This window comes from Chrysemys picta, chromosome 2 (genome assembly GCF_011386835.1).
Source record: "Chrysemys picta bellii isolate R12L10 chromosome 2, ASM1138683v2, whole genome shotgun sequence".
In the NCBI taxonomy this organism is placed as follows: Eukaryota; Metazoa; Chordata; order Testudines; family Emydidae; genus Chrysemys; species Chrysemys picta.
This window is the reverse complement of record NC_088792.1, coordinates 120,517,146-120,538,938: the sequence shown is the minus strand read 5'-3', so window position 1 is coordinate 120,538,938 and position 21,793 is coordinate 120,517,146. Positions and strand designations below refer to the sequence as shown.

General features: G+C 42.5%; 1 protein-coding gene across 1 annotated transcript in view; it reads right to left on the bottom strand.

Annotated features, from left to right (window-relative positions):
- LOC101939103 (dynein axonemal heavy chain 5-like) overlaps positions 1 to 21,793 on the bottom strand; it is a 278,668-nt gene that overhangs the window by 93,900 nt on the left and 162,975 nt on the right. Inside the window, exons 58-62 of the mRNA XM_008169357.4 lie at positions 19,602 to 19,882; positions 17,149 to 17,364; positions 10,812 to 10,979; positions 3,098 to 3,316; positions 786 to 962 (exon numbers count right to left, since the gene is read on the bottom strand). Of these exons, the coding sequence (XP_008167579.2) occupies positions 786 to 962; positions 3,098 to 3,316; positions 10,812 to 10,979; positions 17,149 to 17,364; positions 19,602 to 19,882 (1,061 nt within the window). The remainder of the gene's footprint in view (positions 1 to 785; positions 963 to 3,097; positions 3,317 to 10,811; positions 10,980 to 17,148; positions 17,365 to 19,601; positions 19,883 to 21,793) is intronic.

Here is a 21,793-nt window from a genome sequence, read left to right as displayed (position 1 = left end):
GCTTTCGTGGGTGAATACCCACTTCGTCAGATGTTTAATGTTGGTGGGAGGGATAGTGGATAAGAACAGAAAGGGATGGTCTTGGTGGCAACAGGAAGAGGTGCTTGGGAGAGTGAGAGAAGGAAACCTCTGCTCTCCTCAGCCAAACAAGCCTCTTCCCTCTCCTACAGGAGGAGTGCGGGTTAAAGGACAAGTACAGAGAGGTGGGAAAGTTCCTGAAAAGTTCTGGCAAGAGTGTGGTAATCCTTTTAAGGGGAAGTCCTTGAAGCACACGTACTCATTGCTTTTAGTGAAACTCACGTGGACACACCTTGAAAATAAGGATATTTTGGTTTTTAGGGGCACAGTCACCCTATACATGCTGACAGGGATCTGGTGCCTAAAATTGCCGCCACTGACTTCAATGGGAGCAGGAGCAGGCTCTTTTTTAATATTATCTTACTGTCACTAAATACCGTATATAGCTAAAGTGATTTACAGAAATATTAACATAAGGGGTTCTCAGATTACAGTAACCTGGTTGAATTTGCTAACTCCACCATGTGATTCAGTATGTGCAGGATTTATGATGTACTGAAGTAAAAAGAGAGGATTTTTGAATGAGATTTTTTTATATTAGCATATTTGCCAATTTTTTTATTTTTATTTTTTAAAAAGAAGGAGATGGAACTTGACAGCCTGTAAATCTTTTCAAATTATTTCTCTGTTAAGGATTAAATGTTCTTAACAGTATTTCTCTGTGGGGCACAATAATGTATCTTTTTCTAGAATGCAGGAATACTTACGTCACTATATGGAATCCTATTTCGGTCCATTTCTGTCTTCCACAGCCGGAGCAGCAGGTTCCTATACTCCTGATTGAATGGCCCAGAGTAAGAGAGAAATCCAGTGGCTAGAAGAACATTTCCCACTAATCGAATAATTTGATTTTCAAAATTTTTGCTGCTTTCTGTCCAACGAATCTAAATTTTAAAATGTTGTAAAGAACTTTGTTAAATAGGCACAAAATTCAACTGAAGTTCAAATCAAAGCATCTATTTTTTCTTCCCGGGATATTTTTACTGCTAATTGAACCAAGAGTGTTTTGGGCTTAAAACATTCTATTCTGAAAGCATAAGAAGTTTCCTAAATAATTTTTTTTAATTATTCCCTTACTGTTATGAATTTCTATTCTCATTTGTTTTGTATGCACTATGGGCCTGGTCTTACAATCTTTACTTAAACAAAACTCTCATTAAAGCCAGCGACAGTTTTGTCCAAGTGAAGACTGCAGGACCAGGCTCTGTGTATCCCCTTATCATGCTGTCGGTCAGTCTCTGAAAGTATAGGAGACTCACAGGCCCGGAAAGATCTTACAGGTCAAGACCCATGAAAACTCACCATACTGAATTACAGACACATGTTCAGATTTGCTCTTTCAGTTTATGTATTGGCTTAAAAATATGTAGCCAAAGCTTTCAACACTTTTCATATATATTTAAAACACAATAAAAAAACAATGACAGCTTTTTCTCCTCAAACTTCGAGACTTTGTGGATGCAATGGTGGAAGCAAAAAATGTCTTTATAGTTCCTGCACAGCATATACTTGATGATTGAATCAATTAGATCAAGTCTTGCACCACCACTGGTCCAGCTATCCCTGTTTCTGCTTCAGCGGTCACAAGTCCTCCATAAACAGGGTGACTTGTGAAGAACCTAGGGAAGAAGGCACCAAGGAGCCAACCCATCAAACTGAAAAATACACAGTGAAATCCTGGGCCCACTGGAATCAATGGCAAAACTCTCATTGACTTCACTGAGGCCAGGATTTCACCCAAACAATTATTATAAGGTGCTACCAAATGATCAACAGAGATGAACAGTATCCTCCTTCAGAGTCCTCTGGAAAGGTTCAGGTTCCATTAGCCTCTGAAGCCGGGCCATCAAAGCAGTTCCATCACCCTGACAAGTTTCAGAGTAGCAGCCGTGTTAGTCTGTATCCGCAAAAAGAACAGGAGTACTTGTGGCACCTTAGAGACTAACAAATTTATTAGAGCATAAGCTTTCGTGGATTACAGCCCACTTATTCGGATGCATATAGAGTGGAATAAATATTGAGGAGATATATATACACACATACAGAGAGCATACACATACAACTCCCACCTGTTTATGCTCTCTGTATGTGTGTATATATATCTCCTCAATATTTATTCCACTCTATATGCATCCGAAGAAGTGGGCTGTAGTCCACGAAAGCTTATGCTCTAATAAATTTGTTAGTCTCTAAGGTGCCACAAGTACTCCTGTTCTTTTCACCCTGACAAGAAAAGGCAACTTCAAGCTCAAAGCACATGGGGCAATGGTCACTCCATGACATGGTCAAAATTTCCAACCCTAATGTGTTTTTGGGTTCAAAACATATATTCAGTATTTACTGGAAGCACACACAATTTCATAAAGGCAATGCTCCTCATAGTCTATCTTCAGATATGCATTCTGAATGGAAAACAAAGTATTTTAAAGATCTGAAATACTGCCAGGTCTTATTGTTCTACTGGATGAAAACTATAACAACGTCTGTGACCCGATGCTGTCTTGCCCATAGGATATTGACAAATCAAAATTATACCCTATTGGTTAACATGTTTGTCAACTCACAGACTTGCAACTGAAAAAGTTTTGCAGGGAAGTAGTCAATACTTTGAACTACTATTCTTGGGTATATATAAAAAAGAACAATTCTTTTCATAATATTTAATTCAAATGTTTAATTAAAGACCTATTTCATGATCCTATTGAAGTTAAAGGGAGTTTTGCCAGTATTGCACCCAGTGCTTGAACCAAACCCTTAACCCAACACGAATTGCAGATTCATGATCTAAATGTGCATACAAAAGAGCCATATTAACTCAACAGGCTATTATAACTTTGTTATATACACACAGCTCAACCAAGAATTTTACATATATATAAGCAAAACACAATAACATTCACACTACAGTATATAGATGTCACTTTTTGTCTGTCAATTTATTTGGCACTATTGATTGTTGGTATGGATTGTGCTCAAAGCAATTAATTTTTGCCGGATCTCTGCTCAGCTGCATCAATACCTTTTCTCCACCTAATCCTTCAATTAGGTCTGTGGCATTATTCATCTTCCGTCTGCATGCCTCAGCATCATCCAGTAAAGTCTGTTTCTCTTGCATGGCAGCATTATACATGGCTTGTACTTGGTCCAATTCCCTCTGTTTCTCATCAAGCTGGTTCTGTGCATTATTTAATTCTGTTTGGGCAACTGCTAGCCTTGCTTCCTGCAGTGCTAGATTTGCCTACAAATAATTTAGAGTGAAAAATATTAAATCCCAATTATCTGACAGTTATAACTCATAGCATTCATTCCATACTACTATAGTGTGGTATGTACTGTACAGTACCGGGGTATTATTTTAATACAATGCTTTGTTTGAAACCACAAAATTTGAATATAGTTTCTTTTTTCAATAATAGTTATTGCTGGCAAGAAATCACAACATTAAGCGGCTTGGTGTAATATTAAACTGCTTTGATTAGTTAGTAATTTCAGGCTGATCAGTTAATCATACAATGCATCTTCATTTTCAACAGTTCAAAATCAGCAGTGCACTCGAAGACCATCATGAAACAGCTGTACACTAGGGACATTAGGCAATCGGTTCAGTATTATACCCAAGACTCAAACTTTTGTAATTTCTTCTCAGGGCAAGAACAAATGACAACTGTGACTTTTGAATTATGAATAGCTAATTATGGAAACTACTGATTTTCCTCCCAATTACTTCTGTGATAAAAGTAAAAGGAAGCACAATATACCACTTGCACTAAGCATGCATTTTTGCTCTTCTGGGAGCTAAAATCCAATCACCATGCTTCACCTAACTGTTTAATTCTTAATTACTAATATTTAATCGTTGAAATCTGAGCTCATGACTGGTGCATTCCTACCAGACAAAACTGATGTTTATTCAATGAATTATGAAAAGTTTATTGCAATATATACATAATTGTAAAAAATCAGGGAGCAACTAAAGAAAACCCTGCTTAGTAATCACATTTATAAATAAAGATTGTTTCCAGCTGAAATGATTATTTTGGAATTTAATGAGCATCTGGTTTAATCAGCATGTAACTTAACTCTATACTCCTTTTGTTACAAGAGTTCTGAAGTGGTCATGCATTTTCTGTCAAAAGCTTTATTACCCATACATATCTCATAAAAGGTCTCACTTAGGCAAATATCTCCCACCTTGCCCAAGCCAATAAACAAACAGAATATTGACACCATTAGGATGACTCTGTAAACGGTTTAAACAAGCACTGGTTTGTAACACAGGGCTCTGCTAAGAAAATGTCCTTAATTCTAATTATAAGATGCTTGAAATCCAGTGAATTGTCCTTGCTTTAGTTAGTGAAATCCTTGTGAAAAAGAAAAGCCAAGTGCATGTCTTGAGATTTTATCCCAAGAGCAGGGCTGGATTTAGTGGCAGGTGATCCAGGCAACTGCCTGGGGTGCCATGCTTGGGGGGTGCCACACTTTGGGGGTGCCAAGCTTGGGGTGCTGGCTAGTTTACTCAAAATCAACTGACAACGTGTTCTGTTTTTGTTGCAAAATATTTGACAAGAATGCCAAATTGTCACTTGTGTTTTCTGGGTACAATTACTGGCATAACTTAGTTGATGCTCTGAAGCAACATGAAAAGTCACCTGGCCATTTTATGCCCTACTCCAAATGGATGGAGGTCGAGTCTAGGCTCAAGCTAAATAAATGCACAGACGCAGAAAACCAACACATTATTACTGTAGAAACCCAGCATTTCGAGGAACATGCTCAAGTGTCTGATCTCAATTACCCTCTTCCTTGCAAACATGGGAAGCCAGTGACCCAGCTGCCTGGGGAGGCTAACGCTCGGCTCCTCCCCTTGTGCCTGAGGCCCTCCTCCTCTCCCCTCTCCCCCACAGGAGCCCAAAGCACCCCCACCGCGCCCCCCTGCCCCAGTGCCGGATGGCCAGGGGGCGAGGACCCAGCCCCGTTGCGCCACAGCCTCAGGTCCCACAGCCCCTGGGCGGCGCGGTCACAGCACCCCAGCCCCGGTCCTGTGGGTGGCTGGGCAGTGCAGCTGCCACATCCCCAGCTCCAGGACTCTGGGTGTCTGGGCAGCACGGTCGTCATGCCCCCAGCCCTGGGGCTCAGGAGCCAAGCAGCTCAGTTGCCACACCCCAAGCCCCGGGTGGCCCCCAGTCCCAGTGCTCGGGCACCCACCCCCAGAGCGCCAGGCAGGCAGCGTGGCCCAGCACCAGCCGCCCCGGTGACCCCGAGTCCCTTCAGGAGGCACAGTGGCCTGGGGGCAGAGCCACAGTGGGCTGTTTGGGGAGGCACAGCCTCCTCTTGCCTACGATACCCACTGCCCATGCTTACAAAGAATAATTTGGCTTTCCAGAGCTCATTGGATATATTGTTCACTGAAATAATGGTAATTTCCTTGGTTTGGTAGAGCTCCTTGGGAAATACAATGTCATTCATGAGCACCTACACTGAGTGTTCGTAAAGAAGCTGTGGACCATTACTGATGGAATTGGCACAGTCAAGTAAAGCCGAGGCCAGAGTCCGACACAAGGTGCAAAGCCTACCAAACCAGATCACTGACTTCAAACATCTGGTCTCAACTGTGCTTTGGCACGATATCCTGTTCCAAATAAACATTGTAAGCAAGGCATTACAAACTCAGTTGATGGATATAACGACCACTACTACTTTGATGAGAAGCTGCCTTGATTTCTTTGTGGCCTACAGAGACAATGGATTTGAAGATGCTATCACTTCTGTCAAAGAAATGGCGGAAAATTTAGGAGTTGAGCCTGTCTTCAAGGAAACTCGTATTCATCAGAAAAAGAAACAGTTTGGTTACGAAGGCAGAGATGAAGTGATAGGAAGCTCAGAAGAAAAATTCAAGAGGGAGTTTTTTTGCTCATTCTTTGACACTGCTTGAGTGTCCATAGAAGGAAGGTTTGGACAAATGAAGCAGCATGAAAAGACCTGGGGAGGGGAGGGGTTTGTATTACCTTAGTAAGCTGCCGGCGGACAGGAAAACACTCTTGGACAATTGTACAGACCTTCACTGGACGCTGACACATGGGGAATGTTCAGACATCAATGATAAAGACCTCTATGTCAACTTGGACAACATCTGTCACATTCTGCAACACAGGAAGCACTCTCTTCTCCAATTCATTCATGATGCAGAGCTGACAGACACTTTTCCTAATCTGTGGACAACTTTGAGGATTCTGTTTCACGCTGCCGGTCACAGTCGCAAGTGGTAAGTGCAGCTTTTTGAACCTCAGGCTCATTAAAACGTATCTTTGATCGATGATGGCTATTTTATCACTTCAAAATGCCATTGGTCAGTCTTTGGATCTCTGTAACACTCTGACAGTTTGCAAGGGCAAAGGTGAGAAAAGCAACCTTTTGAACTAAAGGACTAGAGTTAACATTCTAAGGCTGTCATCTACTACAACACTATTTAATAGTGGTCCACCAAAGGTTAGTGCTCAGTTCAATTTGTTGACGTTAGTACATTTCAGTTATTCTTAAAATTAAAAGGTTTCTATAAACTTAGAGGAAACCATTTTTATTTGCTTATATATGGCATGAATAAATACAGATTCTAGCATGCAAATTTATCATCTTATAGGGATAAATCATGCATGCAAATTGTGCATCAAAGTCATGAAATGGACTACAAATGCAATAAAAAATAAGGTATTCAAAAGTTGAATAAATGGGGGGTGGAAATCGCTGAAGATGCTCCTCGCCTGGAGCACCATACGGTCTAGAGCTGGTCCTGGCCAAGAGTGGTAAAAAATACAGCATGAAGTCTGGTGGGCCCTAAAAGACACTGCTCTGTCAACAGAGAATTAGAAGAAAAAATCTGATTTATGTCAACAAAGGAAAAGTATATTGTTCCATGAATTCAACCTCAGAGGAACAGCAATATCAACAAGAACTTCAGTAACTATTGTCACTGCATCTGCTGACATTCAGCAGATCATAGAGACCAGGCTGGTGATGGCAGTTATTTTATAGTGGAGAAAAACAAGGAAAAATACACACCATGACACCTAAAGGCGAGGTGTGTGAGACAAAGAGAAGACTTGAGAGAGAGATGGCCCCCCATAGAATGGGGTATTTGGATCTGAAAGCTAATCCAACACGAAGAGGCAGGTCTTTGGGAGAAAAGAACTAAATAAATCAACTGGAAGAGGGAGCTTAGGTATCAGGGCCTGCTGCAGAGTCAGTTTGGAAGTAGGAACTGCAGCTGAATCAATCTCCAGTCAAACTAACCAGTGCAGCTGGCCTGAAGTGGACTGCCTGATTGGCTACGTCACCCGATTGGTTGGAAGAGTCAGCAGACTGGCTCTTCAACACAGCAGTTCAGCAGCTGCTCAAAACATTAGCCCATAGCTGGGATAGTTCTTGTGCCTGCTTGTTCCCACTCCTGTTCCTGCCTTGGACCCAGTCTTATCTCACTCCAGGGAAACCAGTCCTGACCCTTGGCTGCAATTCCTTACTTTTAGCTCTGGAATCTGACCTCTGACTCTGATTATGACCCTTAGCTCTGATTTCTGACTTCTGATTTGAACTCTGACCCTTGGCTCTGGTGCCTGGCCTCTGACTCCAGCTCTGACTCTGGTTTGTGACTCCTGGCTACCAACTTCTGCTCTAACCACTGGGCATGACTGTCCATGTCCTGGTCACTGACAGTGTGAGTAGCCAAGCACAAACAATAAGAGAACTAGGACTGATAGGGCAAGCATGGATTCGATAAAGGTCAATATCTCTCTGACAGAGATAGTGGGAGCCCTACAAGACCTTGCAAGCGCAGATTGCTGTCCTGCAGGCACAGAATGCAGCCCTGTAAGCTCAAGCCGTGCCACCTTCAGCTGTGACCCCTGCTCCTCATGGGCTCAAGCTCCCCCTACCTGACAAGTTCCATGGCAATTCAGTGTCAGGTCATATTTCTTCTCTGCCCACAATCATACCCTACTGATCAAGCCTGAGAAGGATTGATTATCATCCTGCTTCCCAGGGAGGCCCTGGCTTGGGCATTTCCACTCCTAGAATAATCAAGCCTGCTTCTGGGACAATTTGAGGACTTGGTTCAAGCTATGGTGATGATCTTCAATGACCCAAGTCACAAGCGTATGGCTAAAACCACACTTCAAGTGTTGTAGCAGGAACACTGGCCAGTTGCTAAATATGTAGTGGAGTTCTGACGTTTGGTAGAAGAGACCAAGTGGAATGAGGCTGTCCAGTGTTATCATTTCTGGCTCACCTTAATCAACTATATTAAAGACAAACTGGCATGGGTGAATCTCTGTCCATTCCGGAAGCCTTAGCTGACCTCTGCATCAAGATTGACAATCGCTTGACCAAACACTGTCAAGAAAAAAGATGGTCCTCTTGGCTCCTGCCAACCCTAACTGGTTCAGCCCTTCTCCCATCACCAATCCCTTCCTTGTTGCCCAAACCCATGCAAGTCGAGGAGGCCCGGCCCTGCCTCTCAACATGGAGAAGAATCAATGCTGGGCATCAGCCTATGCCTATACAGCAGGGAACTAGAACACTTTGCATCAAGCAGCCCTGCCAAAGTCCAATCTGCACCCTGGTCATGAAAACATCAAGCACCAGCCTCGATACGGGGTCCAGGCTGGGCTGGCATCCTTTCCCTCTCCACAGCAGCCCACACCAACTTGTGTCTGCCAGTACCCTGGTGATGGCCAATCAGGATCCAACATATTTCCAACTCCCTCTCAGGCTCTGGCACTCTGTGATGCCTGATACTAACCTAGAGGCATTAGTGGACTTGTTTGCTCTCAGGCAATTTCATAGACCTGGAGCTTGACCAACCACACAACATCCCCACCCAGTGCAAGGACTCCCCCAAGTTAGTGGAGTCCATAAATGGTTCACTCCTTTCATTGGGACTGGTCACCCACCGGATGGTTCCCCTACAGTTAACTGCCATTTGAGGCCACCAAGAAATTTTCCAGTTTGGACTAATTCCTGTACCAGATTCAATTGTTGTCCTTGGCATCCCCTGGTTCATCACCCCCAACCTGCACATCTGCTGGTGGTCAGGCACAGTACACTTTAACTCTGTCTTGCCAACAGTCTGTTTCCCAAGAGCTGACTCAGGACCAGCAACCTACTGCAGTGCACTGTGTCCTCCTCCAAAGAATTCAAAAGGAGGATCCAAAGATGCAAAGGAAAGATGCAAAGGCAACTCCCATGACCTCCCCAACAGCTCCTGGGATTCCTGTTAAATATCAACACTGTGCAACATGTTCAACAAAAAGAAAGCCGACAGCATACTGCCTCCTCACAGCCATAACTTTAGGATTATAGGAAGTCCAGATAGTGACCCCTATAGTTAAGGTTACCATCATTTTGTTATACTAACCTGTTTGGCTTATAACTTTGCCAAACTTTCACTGTTCAGGCTGATTATTATTTTATTTTTAATCAAAAACAGTTCAGAAGAGATGAGGGAAACTTTTTTCCCCATTGTAAAAAATTATTTCAAACTTTGTGTTGAGAAGCTCTAGCACGGGGTAGACAACCTATAGCACGCGTGCCAAAGGCGGCACGCAAGCTGATTTTCAGTGGCACTCACACTGCCCGGGTCCTGGCCACTGGTCCCGGGGGGCTCTGCATTTTAATTTAATTTTAAATGAAGCTTCTTAAACATTTTAAAAACCTTATTTCCTTTCATACAACAATAGTTTAGTTATATATTATAGACTTATAGAAAGAGACCTGCTAAAAATGTTACAATGTATTACTGGCACGCGAAACCTTAAATCAGAGTGAATAAATGAAGACTCGGCACACTACTTCTGAAAGGTTGCTGACCCCTGCTCTAGCATCTCCATACTTTGGAGCAGGGACTTGAAATTAGTCACAGAGGCATCCTAGTATCAGGAATGTATCTTTTTCTATCAAAGTGAAAAACCACCCACGTTTGCCCAAGTAAGCCTTAGAAAAATCTCACATACGCTCAGGAGAGATTTGTTAGAGTTTCTAAATTCTAAAATTCTCCAAAGATCCCATTTGCTCCAGCTCCTCACTGCTTCTATATGTGAACTGAACAGAAGATGCTCCATCCCAAGGTTGTGGAGGCTGAGCAGGAATTTCCTTGCAATTGCTCTTCCCAGCAGCAAGCCCCAAACAACCTTTCACTAGGCCCAGGGGAGACTCATAACACAGGCCTCCATCCCAGCCCACAGAGACATACTAATTAAAGATATTTTTTGTCACGGTGATGGGCTTGTGGCCTTTTGGCTGAGCCCCTCCCTTGGACTGGGCCCTGGTAAAGTGTACCCATTTCTCCTCTGTACTTGGGGCCTGCCCATCAGCAGGGAGCCACTGTTGCATTGTATTTTCAATATTCTTTCATGCTGGAGCCCAGGCAGAGTGAAGGAGAAGGAGAAGCTGGGCTCTGAATGAGGCAAGGTCCTGTCTAAAAAAATAGTATGTGATCATGCAGTTAAAGTCTATATTATAACGTATATGCATCAGAGGTTGAATGAAAGTTGCACAAGCAAACTTAAATCTGGCATTTCCCAAATTTTAAATGCTTGACTTTCCAACCTTAATGTTCTTTTAACATAGTTTCTTTCTAAGTAAATAGTTTAGTTATTTCAACTGTGATGAGAAGTTATTTTTAATCCATGTGTTTTAGCATTTTAACCCATCTCTCACTAGTGGAAAATAAATATATGAAATACCTTAAGGGGAAGGACTTCTTTATTAATACTGTAGAAGTATGCCATTGCTTGTGTCCATGAACACAGACCTGCTACATTCCCACAAACTTTTTTAGCAGTCTCCAGATTATAATCTTCCATGTCTAAATAAGGCTGTAGCAGTTCCACAATCTCTCCTGTAATTGAATCCTATTTAACAAAAAAGAAAGATATACATTTATATATACACACACACACGAAACACAATATATCATCTTATCATGCATGTAAAAGTAAAACACATTGTAAAGCCAAAAAACTGTAATTAGAGGATTTTATTTGTAAGAAATCTAAAGATAAAGTTAAATTATAAATTAAATTATGTGATTGTGACCAATTAATTTTCAGGCAAACATACAGTATGAAGACATGATCCTTACCAAAATAATAATCACTTTACAGTGTGCCTAATTATACTTATTTTTACAATATCACTGTAAAATAATATTGTTCTTCAAAAATGTTTTTTCTTAAAAAGTGATTTACCATTATATATTAAATCATTTCACTTCTCAACTCCTTTTCCCATTTACATGGGGCAGGAAGTGCCCACAGTTCTTCATGACTCCTGCCAGTCCATGGCACAGATTCACAGGTCTCGGAGTGCCATTGTATTCTCTTCAAACTTCTCTTGACAGAGTCTTTCCATCGTACTCTCAGTCTTCCATGTCTTTTCTCACTGCCATCTTCCTCCCATTCGTCCTTTGCTGGTTTCTTCCATTCTTATCACATGTCCAGCACACCTCAAGTGTGCACTCTCCAGCCTCTCTATCACTGAGAGTCCCAAGTTCATCTTCCCCCTAAATTTCTTCCAGGCACACACTGTCTACACTCTGCTTGTCTGCCATTCTCTTCAGTTTATTATTTTCAACTATCTGTATCTCCTTTTCTTAGATCTCCATAAGACCCACCATTTCCAAATCACAGAGTAGGCAGGAACAAATATATGCAGTGTACACTTTTCCTATCAGTTTGTCACTTAATTGCTGGTCCTCTTTTCAATTCTCCAGATCTCTCTCCAATTGCACTAAGTGTACTTCCCAAGCACACAAATTCATTCTTCTGCTTCTCTCCTGAAACCTACCGTATATATTAAATATATCTATTATTATTATTAATAATCATTTATATTACTATTGCACCCAGAGTATTGTATTTGGGTTTATATTTCACTCAGTATTGGAATATGGTACTCTACACTTTTAAAAAAAAAATCTAGGTTGTACTTATATAGGATAAAGTTAGTCAAAGTTTTGCTAGAAAGATGATGGAGAATTTATATCCATATGACTTCAATAATTTAACACCAGTTTTAAAGCAATCCATTTATGGTCTTAATTTTCTTTTTGAACTTTTCCCTGTATTCAGTGCTCAGAGTGTGTTGAAAAAAATTAGCAACCTATCAGATTTTGCAGAGTAGTCTGAATTTGAAAGCAGAACAGAAACAATTAAAGCAAATAGACCAAGTCACTCCTGGTTCAATCTGGATGCACCAGGAGGAGGGAAGAATGCAAGGAGCTTTCCTCATGCTTTGCACCTGTGCAAAGGCCAGCTACAATCTGATTGGGGAGCGAATGCACTCTTCTTGGCTGACGCAAGCCTCCCCAAAGGAGCAGGGAATGATGGGTGAGGACAGGACTATAGCCACAGCCCCTCGTCACCCTTACTAGCAAACCTACCAGTGTTGAGGGAAGTGCAGGCTGCACCCTTTCATCCTTATTATGGGTAGTGGAGTTCTTCTCCCCACAGTTAGCCAGAATTCCTCCTGAAGCCCCCACTGCAACATGGCCCCATCTGTACCATCAAAGGATTTAATCTCAAAAGCCTTATTTGGCTTTACAAGGATTGCTGATAATACTGATGTTGATCCTAAATTTTAAAAGGAATTTGTTTCAACTTTCCATTTAATTATTTTAATCTCAATTTTTCTCACAAATTATAGCGAACGTTAAAAGGTAAATCAATAAAGAAATGATGATCGTGGTCCTTATATAATTATTTAAATAATGGAAAAAACTGAAACTAGCCCCTTAAACAACATAATATGTTCTGGTAAGGCATATATGTGGTAGGGATGACTGTTTAATGGAGGAAGTATTAAATGTATCAAACTTTATTTTATGGACAATTTATTACTATGTTTATTTTAATGAGTCTAAAAATCATCCTCCTATTCATAGCATCAAAGTAATAGATCTCTGTTCTGAAGGTACTTGACAGAAATGTCTGCCTGGCTCCTGACAGATCACTAGCTAATGTAATGGTTACAAAGACAGTCATGAAAATAGATGAAATTAGGTTTAGTTATATTATAACAAGGAAAGTTTGCTGAAATTTGGATGTTTGAAATATATCTAGATTTTATTTCTTCCTATTCAATTTTTGGGTTTAGCAAACTAGCATAGGTGGAATAAGAACCAGTCTAAATCTCTATTTAGAGGTTTGAAAAATGCAGTTAATGATTTTGCTTTTTAATAGATGCATGTCTAAAATCCGTCTGGGACCTGAAGTGACATTCCTGGCCCTGAAAAGCCAGGCGATAAGGGAAATCTCTCAAAAAGTACGATTTACATCAAATAGTTCAGATGTAGCATTGTAACCAATTCAAAACTCAAAACTTATGAGGTTTCCCCACCACTATATACACTAACACAGAAATTTAGTGTAAGGAAAGAGGAAGGCAAGAAAATCACAATAAAAAATGGAAGACATTTTCCAGTGTTTTTCATTCCATTTGCCAGTATCATTTACAACAAGAATTTAGACATTCTGATGGAAGTTGTTCTGATTCCTTGGAGTAAAGTTAAATGCATTGAGAACTACCACTCGGAACTAGGGTAACCAGATGTCTCAATTTTATAGGGACCGTCCTGATTTTTGGGTCTTTTTCTTATATAGGTTCCTATTACCCCCCACCCCATCCTGATTTTTCACACTTGCTATCTGGTCATCCTATTCGAAACATATACAGTATTAATAAGGGACAAACAGGACAACTCATTAGGAGTTTCACTTGAGAGAGGAGTGCATAATCAGGCCTCATTGTCTTTAATCTCATTTTCTTCTTGTTTTTACTTTTAGTGATTATAGGGTTTGGGAAAGATACCAGATGAAGAATTCTAGGAACTGACTGCCTACAGAGGTGTCAGGAATGAGGATATGTAGCTGGGATCAACTGGCTAACTACAGCCCTGATTAACCAGATCACCTGACTGACTGAGTCCCATTGCCAAGATTGCTGTTAAGACCAGCAGTAGCACTTGGACAGCAACTGCTCAATGCACTCACCCACAATTGTGATCTCTCTTGCGTCTGCCTCATTCCGGACTTACTCCCAACTCTGCTCCTGCCTTGTTTCCAGCCATGCTCCAGTCCTGCCTTCGCCCTGTCCCAGCCCTCTGCCACTGTCTCTGGCCCTTGACTTGCCTCCTGGTTCTTGACTCTGGCTCTCACCGCCACTGTTCTAACCACTAGGCCTGACCACCTACCTCCTGGTCCATGACAAGATGTGGCTGAACAGGTGCAGTTGAAGTTTCCTCATGCTGCCAATATGCCTCAGGAGGGAGTGACCACCACTACTGAGGATGAAAGGAGAGTGGAGACTCCATGCACTACAAAAATTACCCATTATTGACAACAGGCATCCACCAAGTGTGCATCTGAACCAGTGCTGAAATTAATTTAACTTGATATGCAGATAAAGATAAAGTGTATTTAGCACCATTTCAGAAACCATGGTTAAAACCTGTTCAGGTCTACAAAGTCTCCAGTTGTGTCAGGATCCTGGTTCCCCTCAAATAGATTCTGTGATCCCCACAGTTCCAGGCCTGGCTCCACAGCATCTGGGTCTTTTTTTACTGTCATCAACTGCTTCTCTGGTTTACACCAAGCTCCAAACATCACTCAGACACCCAGTTAAACACCCGAGTGTTTTTTCTCCCATGCCGCTTCTGGATCTCCTCTTCACACTACAATCAGGACCCATGTGTTGGCCTCTGGCCAGCTGGGAGCATGCATATAAACTGTCTTCTTTGGGACATTAGAATCATAGAATATCAGGGCTGGAAGGGACCTCAAGAGGTCATCCAGTCCAACCCCCTGCTCAAAGCAGGACCAATTCCCAACTAAATCATCCCAGCCAGGGCTTTGTCAAGCCGGGCCTTAAAAACCTCCAAGGAAGGAGACTCCACCACCTTCCTAGGTAACACATTCCAGTGCTTCACCACCCTCCTAGTGAAATAGTGTTTCCTAATATCCAACCTGGACCTCCCCCACTGCAACTTGAGACCATTGCTCCTTGTTCTGTCATCTGCCACCACGGAGAACAGCCAAGCTCCATCCTCTTTGGAACGCCCCTTCAGGTAGTTGAAGGCTGCTATCAAATCCCCCCTCATTCTTCTCTTCTGGAGACTAAACAATCCCAGTTCCCTCAGCCTCTCCTCATAAGTCATGTGCTCCAGACCCCTAATCATTTTTGTTGCCCTCCGCTGGACTCTTTCCAATTTTTCCACATCCTTCTTGTAGTGTGGGGCCCAAAACTGGACACAGTATTCCAGATGAGGCCTCACCAATGTCGAATAAAGGGGAACGATCACGTTCCTCGAACTCTTGGCAATGCCCCTACTTATACAGCCCAAAATGCCGTTAGCCTTCTTGGCAACAAGAGCACACTGTTGACTCATATCCAGCTTCTCGTCCACTGTGACCCCTAGGTCCTTTTCTGCAGAACTGCTACCTAGCCATTCGGTCCCTAGTCTGTAGCAGTGCATGGGATTCTTCTGTCCTAAGTGCAGGACTCTGCACTTGTCCTTGTTGAACCTCATCAGGTTTTTTTTGGCCCAATCCTCTAATTTGTCTAGGTCCCTCTGTATCCGATCCCTACCCTCTAGTGTATCTACCACGCCTCCTAGTTTAGTGTCATCTGCAAACTTGCTGAGAGTGCAGTCCACACCATCCTCCAGATCATTAATAAAGTTATTAAACAAAACCGGCCCCAGGACCGACCCTTGGGGCACTCCGCTTGAAACCGGCTGCCAACTAGACATGGAGCCATTGATCACTACCCGTTGAGCCCGATGATCTAGCCAGCTTTCTATCCACCTTACAGTCCATTCATCCAGCCCATACTTCTTTAACTTGGCGGCAAGAATACTGTGGGACACCGTATCAAAAGCTTTGCTAAAGTCAAGGAATAACACATCCACTGCTTTCCCCTCATCCACAGAGCCAGTTATCTCATCATAGAAGGCAATTAGGTTAGTCAGGCACGACTTCCCCTTGGTGAATCCATGCTGACTGTTCCTGATCACTTTCCTCTCCTCTAAGTGTTTCACATTGTTGTGAGATGAGAAAAAGCTGTTGCAGATCTGTTGCTAGTAGAAGTTGTCTGCTCTTGAAATAGCTCACACAGCAGAGCTCCGTAGTGTGGGCAGAGATATTTCTATGAGTAAGTGGCTTCCAGTCAAGTTGAGCTCTGTGCAGTGGAATGCAGAAAATCAAGTGCAGGCATCTGAGCAATGATTGGTGCGCTGCAGCACAATCATGGAAGGACTATGTGTGAATGATTTGTGCTAGGACGCCAGAAACCTCTATCCACATTGGCACTAAAATAGTTCAAAATGAAACAGTTAAGAGTGAACCAGTTCTTATACTTGCTGAAAGGAAGTATAATCAGAATGGTTCCTGGAATATATGCAGACCATTTGGAACACCTTTGTTGCGAATGTGAAGCATTTCACAAGCTTTTAGGATGACCCAACAGTTCTTACAATGGTAAATTTCTCTAATGTAGACAAGACCTTACATGCATGTATGCAAACAGGCCTGATAACATAAGGAGATGAATGGTAGGATGTTGTGGCCTGTTCCAAACATAGTAGTCCAGTTCCAGCTATTCTTACTCAAATTTCAATCCATTCTTTTTTAGGCAAAGTCCCATTAAAGAATAGGAGCTTGCCTGAGTAAGAACTGACTCAAACCAGAGTGAGGATTTCAGGATTTGACCCACTGCTTGGGACATTTGTGCCTACCAGCCTCTTGCTAGGCTCCTGAGCCATCCAGTTCTCTTCGGCAGAAAGGACGACAAAAATAAAGATCAATGAAAAAGAAATGAGCTTACTTACATGACTGACTGTAAGTCCTGTACAAATATGAAAAGCACAAAAAAAGCTATGAACTATAAAAAGCCCCAAACAGCTTTAATCAGGCCAATGTTTGAACTACAGCTACTATGAATTATACATAATATAAACACAAAGGGCATGCTCATGTGGATCTATAGGGGTTGTTATGAGGAATGATGATGTAATTTATTTGTTACCTTCTGGAACGTAAGCAGCATGCTGAGAAATCCTGAATTATTCATTAACTTCAGAGCTTCAGTCCATGATGGCTTCACACATGTTCGTTCTGGGTCAGCTGTCACAGAATCAATTTTTCTTTGGAACAGAAGTAGCACACAATCCATGATCCGCATTATCAAGTGAGGAGGCTTACCCAGTTTGCGAACAGTAGCAATGTCAACTGGTTTAATAGTCTGAAAAATTACAAAAGAAAACGATCCTCTTATTTAAGCATCTATCCTTTGCAAACTGAAGTGCATGAGAATTAATGAATGTCTCCATCAGGGACCAATGTCTCTTCAAATCCAATGTAATCTAACTAAAACTCAAAATGTAGTGCATCTTTTTAGCCTTTTACATCTCAACATAAAGGGCAAGACTGTGGCTTAGCCACTACCCAGGATGGATAGTGGAGGTAATGATGAGGTGCTATACACTGGTGGCACCTCCCAGAAGTCCTGTGCCTCAGGTAGACACAATTGACTTGTTTCAAAGTTGTATCTATAAAATGAACACTGCAGCTGCAGTTTTGCAAGCAGTTCTGGTGTACATGATTCTCCAATAGTATTAACTTCATAAATGCACAAGCATAGGTGCTGGAACAATTTGTATAGTGGGGGTGCTGAGAATCATTGAACCAAACAGTGAACCCTGTATATAATGGAAACCACTTCAAGCCAGTGGGTGCAGCAGCACCCCCAGCACCCTTAGTTCCAGCACCTATGTGAAGATAAGACAACCTTTGTGCAAGGGGAGGAGCTAAAGGAGTGGGCCTTACAGCTGACATCCCTATTCCCTTCTGTTCATTCTCTTGTCTGCTGCAGTTGCTTGCTGGAGCATTGTAACCCTTGGATTAGTGAATTTTACCACATTTCAGGTCAGTTCGGCACAATGAAATATTCCAATTCAGGTTGAACCAGGTGGAAGATCAAATATTTTTTACAAAATCTAAATTTTCAACATTTTTGATTTTTGCAGAAACTGCATTTTCCATCAGCAAATCATTCCAGAGGAAAGTTCCCAATTAGCTCTTGTCCTGAGTGACTTTTACATGCTGAGTCTACACAAACATGCTGCTGCTGCCTGTGGGCAACTCTCTGTAATGAGTCATCCCTGAGCCTGAGCTAGTGAGTCATCAGAGGCAACTGCCTGCGGGTCCTATGACAGGGGCATGCCAATCAACAAAGGCCCAGCCAATCCACAGGCAGATATATAAGTTCCTAATGGAAGCAGACACTCCAGTCTCCTCAATGTTGCTACCTTGCTGGGAGATTCCCAACTGCCTGGTAGTTCTGACAGACTCCCCCAGCCTCGGCTTGCTCCTGCCCCAGTTTATGCCTGTTCCTGCTCCTGCTCCAGCCTTAGCCATCCCCTCGGCTATCTGACACTCTCCCTACCATACACACAGGAAAACAGATTGCTATTTCCATGGACTGTATGCCAGGTATCAATCTTATACAAAATGGGAATACAGGATAGGGAATATGAAAAGAGACATGTCTCACTAGGGGACGTCAGCAGAGCGCAGACAAAAAGAATGGCACTGCCTGGTGTTGTTATTGAGCAGGGTCCCTGTCCACCAGCTTTGCACTTGTGATAAGAGCAGACTTGTGGCTGCTCTAGATTACACCCACCACGTATACCTGCTTTAACTAGACACTAGCCAGAGAATCAGTGCAGTGTACATTTTTGCACATTATGTCCCTTGGGGGCTACCTGCCTCCCTTTTTGAATTTATACCTCAGCACACAGAGGCAGCCAATGTAACTGTCACTGCACCTACTTTGTACAGGAGGAGAATCACTTCAGAAGTGTAGAATGGGTATGACTCACTTTACATTGACCCAGCAGCCTACACATAGCGCAACATATTGAAGAATCAGGCCAAAGTGTGCTGAGGGAATGCACACAAAAGCAGCATCTTCTACACTGTGCACTCCCCTCTGGTGCCCAACTCTGCTGCTTGATAGTGGGAGAGGCATTACCCACCTTTACTCCTCTGCTCCCTGCCCGGCCTTTAGGGTTTCTGTACAGGGGTTAGCAGTCCAGTGCCAGAGTCCTGTGGACTTTGCCAGTCAGAAGAATAAATCTGAGATTGCACCTGGCCTCTGTTTAGGAGTGAAAGTTGAGGAAACATCCTTTTAAATCTCACCCCAGGGCACCTTTGCCTAGCTAGGTTCAATCTAACCCAAAGGGTAGTATGTGATTGTGTTTAGTGTAAGTTGTCCAGCTAATTCAACTGCAGTTTCCAGACCTTGTATCTCACTCACAATTAATATGGCAACTGGAACCTGTCAGTTCATGCATTTTCAGCATTCTGATTTGCCTTGCTGAAGATGGACAAACATAATTAAATGCTCTAGGTTCCACACATAATGATCATTACTCTCATTATCTGTATGCATTGTCATGGGATCAATTCAATTCTGACCTGCAGTGCTGCCTCTGCTTCCTCCAGTGCTGGTCTTGCAGCTTCAAGCTTCTCCTCAGCTGCTGCTTTATCAATGGCAATTTCATCCACAATGGCATGGGCTTTGTCTTTCACCTTTTGGACCTGCATTTTCACCTTTTCAGCAGCTTGGGCTTTCATAGTCACGTCCAGTAAAACGCCATCAGCTCTTTTAGAAGCAACAGCCAAGTCTCTCTCTTTCACTGCCAGTTCTTTGGAGAGCTGGTTTACTGAAATCTCAGCTTCCATGAGTTTTGCAAGACCTGTTTAAATCAAATTATGACAGTATGTTTATGCAGCAGGTAAAAGTGAGATGTAAGCCTAAATGTTCAAACTTCCGTGCCTACAATCAGTCATCCAAATCCATATTTAGGAACATGAGTAAGTGGCCTGAAATCTGATCTCACTTATTGTAAACTTGTTTTACACCTGTGTAACTTCATTTATTTCCCTAGAGTTACTTCTAATTTTCGCTGGAGTAAGGGACATCAGAATCATGCTCCAGGGTCACTTACTCAGGTTCCTAAATATGGATTTGGATGACTAATTTTAAATATTTATCTTCTTTTTATGCATGTTTTTAATTCCTTAAAACTACCAGACCACATTACATAATGGTACTAATTCAGGATAACAGCCATTTAATTTAATATTAGCACAGAAATATGAAGCGAGATTTTAAAAAATCATTAAAATTTAGCATTGTGGTTGTCCCTGCCAGCAGGTAGGGGATCTTGGGGGACAACTACTGCACTGGTGGGGTGCAAAATAAACTTTATTAAGAAAATGCAAAAACAGGGAAAATTCAATAGTGAGGGGTATGGGGTTTGTTAAGGTAGACAATTGGGGAGGGGTTTCTTTTAGTAAATAGGATAGGGGGTTTCAATAGTGGGGTACAATACAGTGGGGTACAACACAGTTGGTAACCAATTAACACTGAAGTATAAATGTAACAGGTAGCTAACAATTTCAATGTAAAGAGTGTGTCACAGCAGCATATAACCAACTAACAGTTATGGGTAAAATGTGTTAAATAACCAACAACTTTAGGTAAAAAATGTGTCACAGTGGTGTAAATGTAAAATGTGAGGTGTGTTAGAGAGAAAAGGGGTAACCAATGGGGTTTTATCCTAGACTTCAGTAATACAATTGAGGTTTGGCAGCAGTGGGAACGGGGTGAGCACGTGGGGGAAGGGATTAAAAGAGAGAGAGAGAGAGAGAGAGAAAGAAAGTGGTAGAGAAGTGAGGTTGGAGGATGGGAGAAGAGGAGCCCGTGGTGGAGTAGAGGCCAAAGGTAGAGGGAGATTTAAACTCAGGGAGACACAGAGAGCAGACAGGCTGCAAGTTTAAACAGCAGAGAGAAAGAGAGAGAGAAAGCAGACAGGCTGCAAGTTTAAACAGCAGAGAGACAATTATACAGAACACAGTAAAATCAGCCCAGGATACACTCGAGGAAGGCACAGGCTTATTTCTAGCAGCAAAGGCACTGCGGAGCAAGAAACAGATTACAGATACAGACCAAGGAGTTAGCTTGGGTCAGCCTGCTGGAGGAAAGAAAGCCAGCAGGTAAAACAAGGGCGGTGTGCAAGAGGTTTTTCCTTACCAATCCCCAAAGCAGCAGCAGGAACAGCAGTTTCAACATCAGAGGACACAGAGAGGACTCGATTCGCTTACAATAATCAGGAGATCTCCAGGCACAGATTCATTGTTCGTGGGAGGGGAGTTTAAAAATGGGGGTACGCTCAAAAACAAACAAGAACGGGGAGAGGGCCCCCCCAAAGACCCCTAGCTGATCAGACCAGGTGACAAAGCAAGGACCATCTCCGGGGGTCTGATCAGAAAATGTCTGTTTTTAAGGGCAAATTCAGGCAGTTTCCCGCCAGTAACTTTGATTGGCTCCTCTTGATACAGGGGAGAAGCGAAGGCAGGGAAAGGTTGCAGGTAAACATAGGCATGCCTGAGCATGTTCTGAGCCACAGGTATGACTCATATGCTCAGCTATGTGGCCATTTTAGGTCACGCATACCTGGGCAGAGCACCCTACACCGAGCTGGGTCCTGAACAAAGAAGCCAGACAAAGGAGCAAACCCCCTCTCCCCCCCCGCCCGAGCAGAGCAATGGCTCCAGTCAATCTGCACAAGCCATTTTCATGAACAGGGCCAGGCTGTGACTTT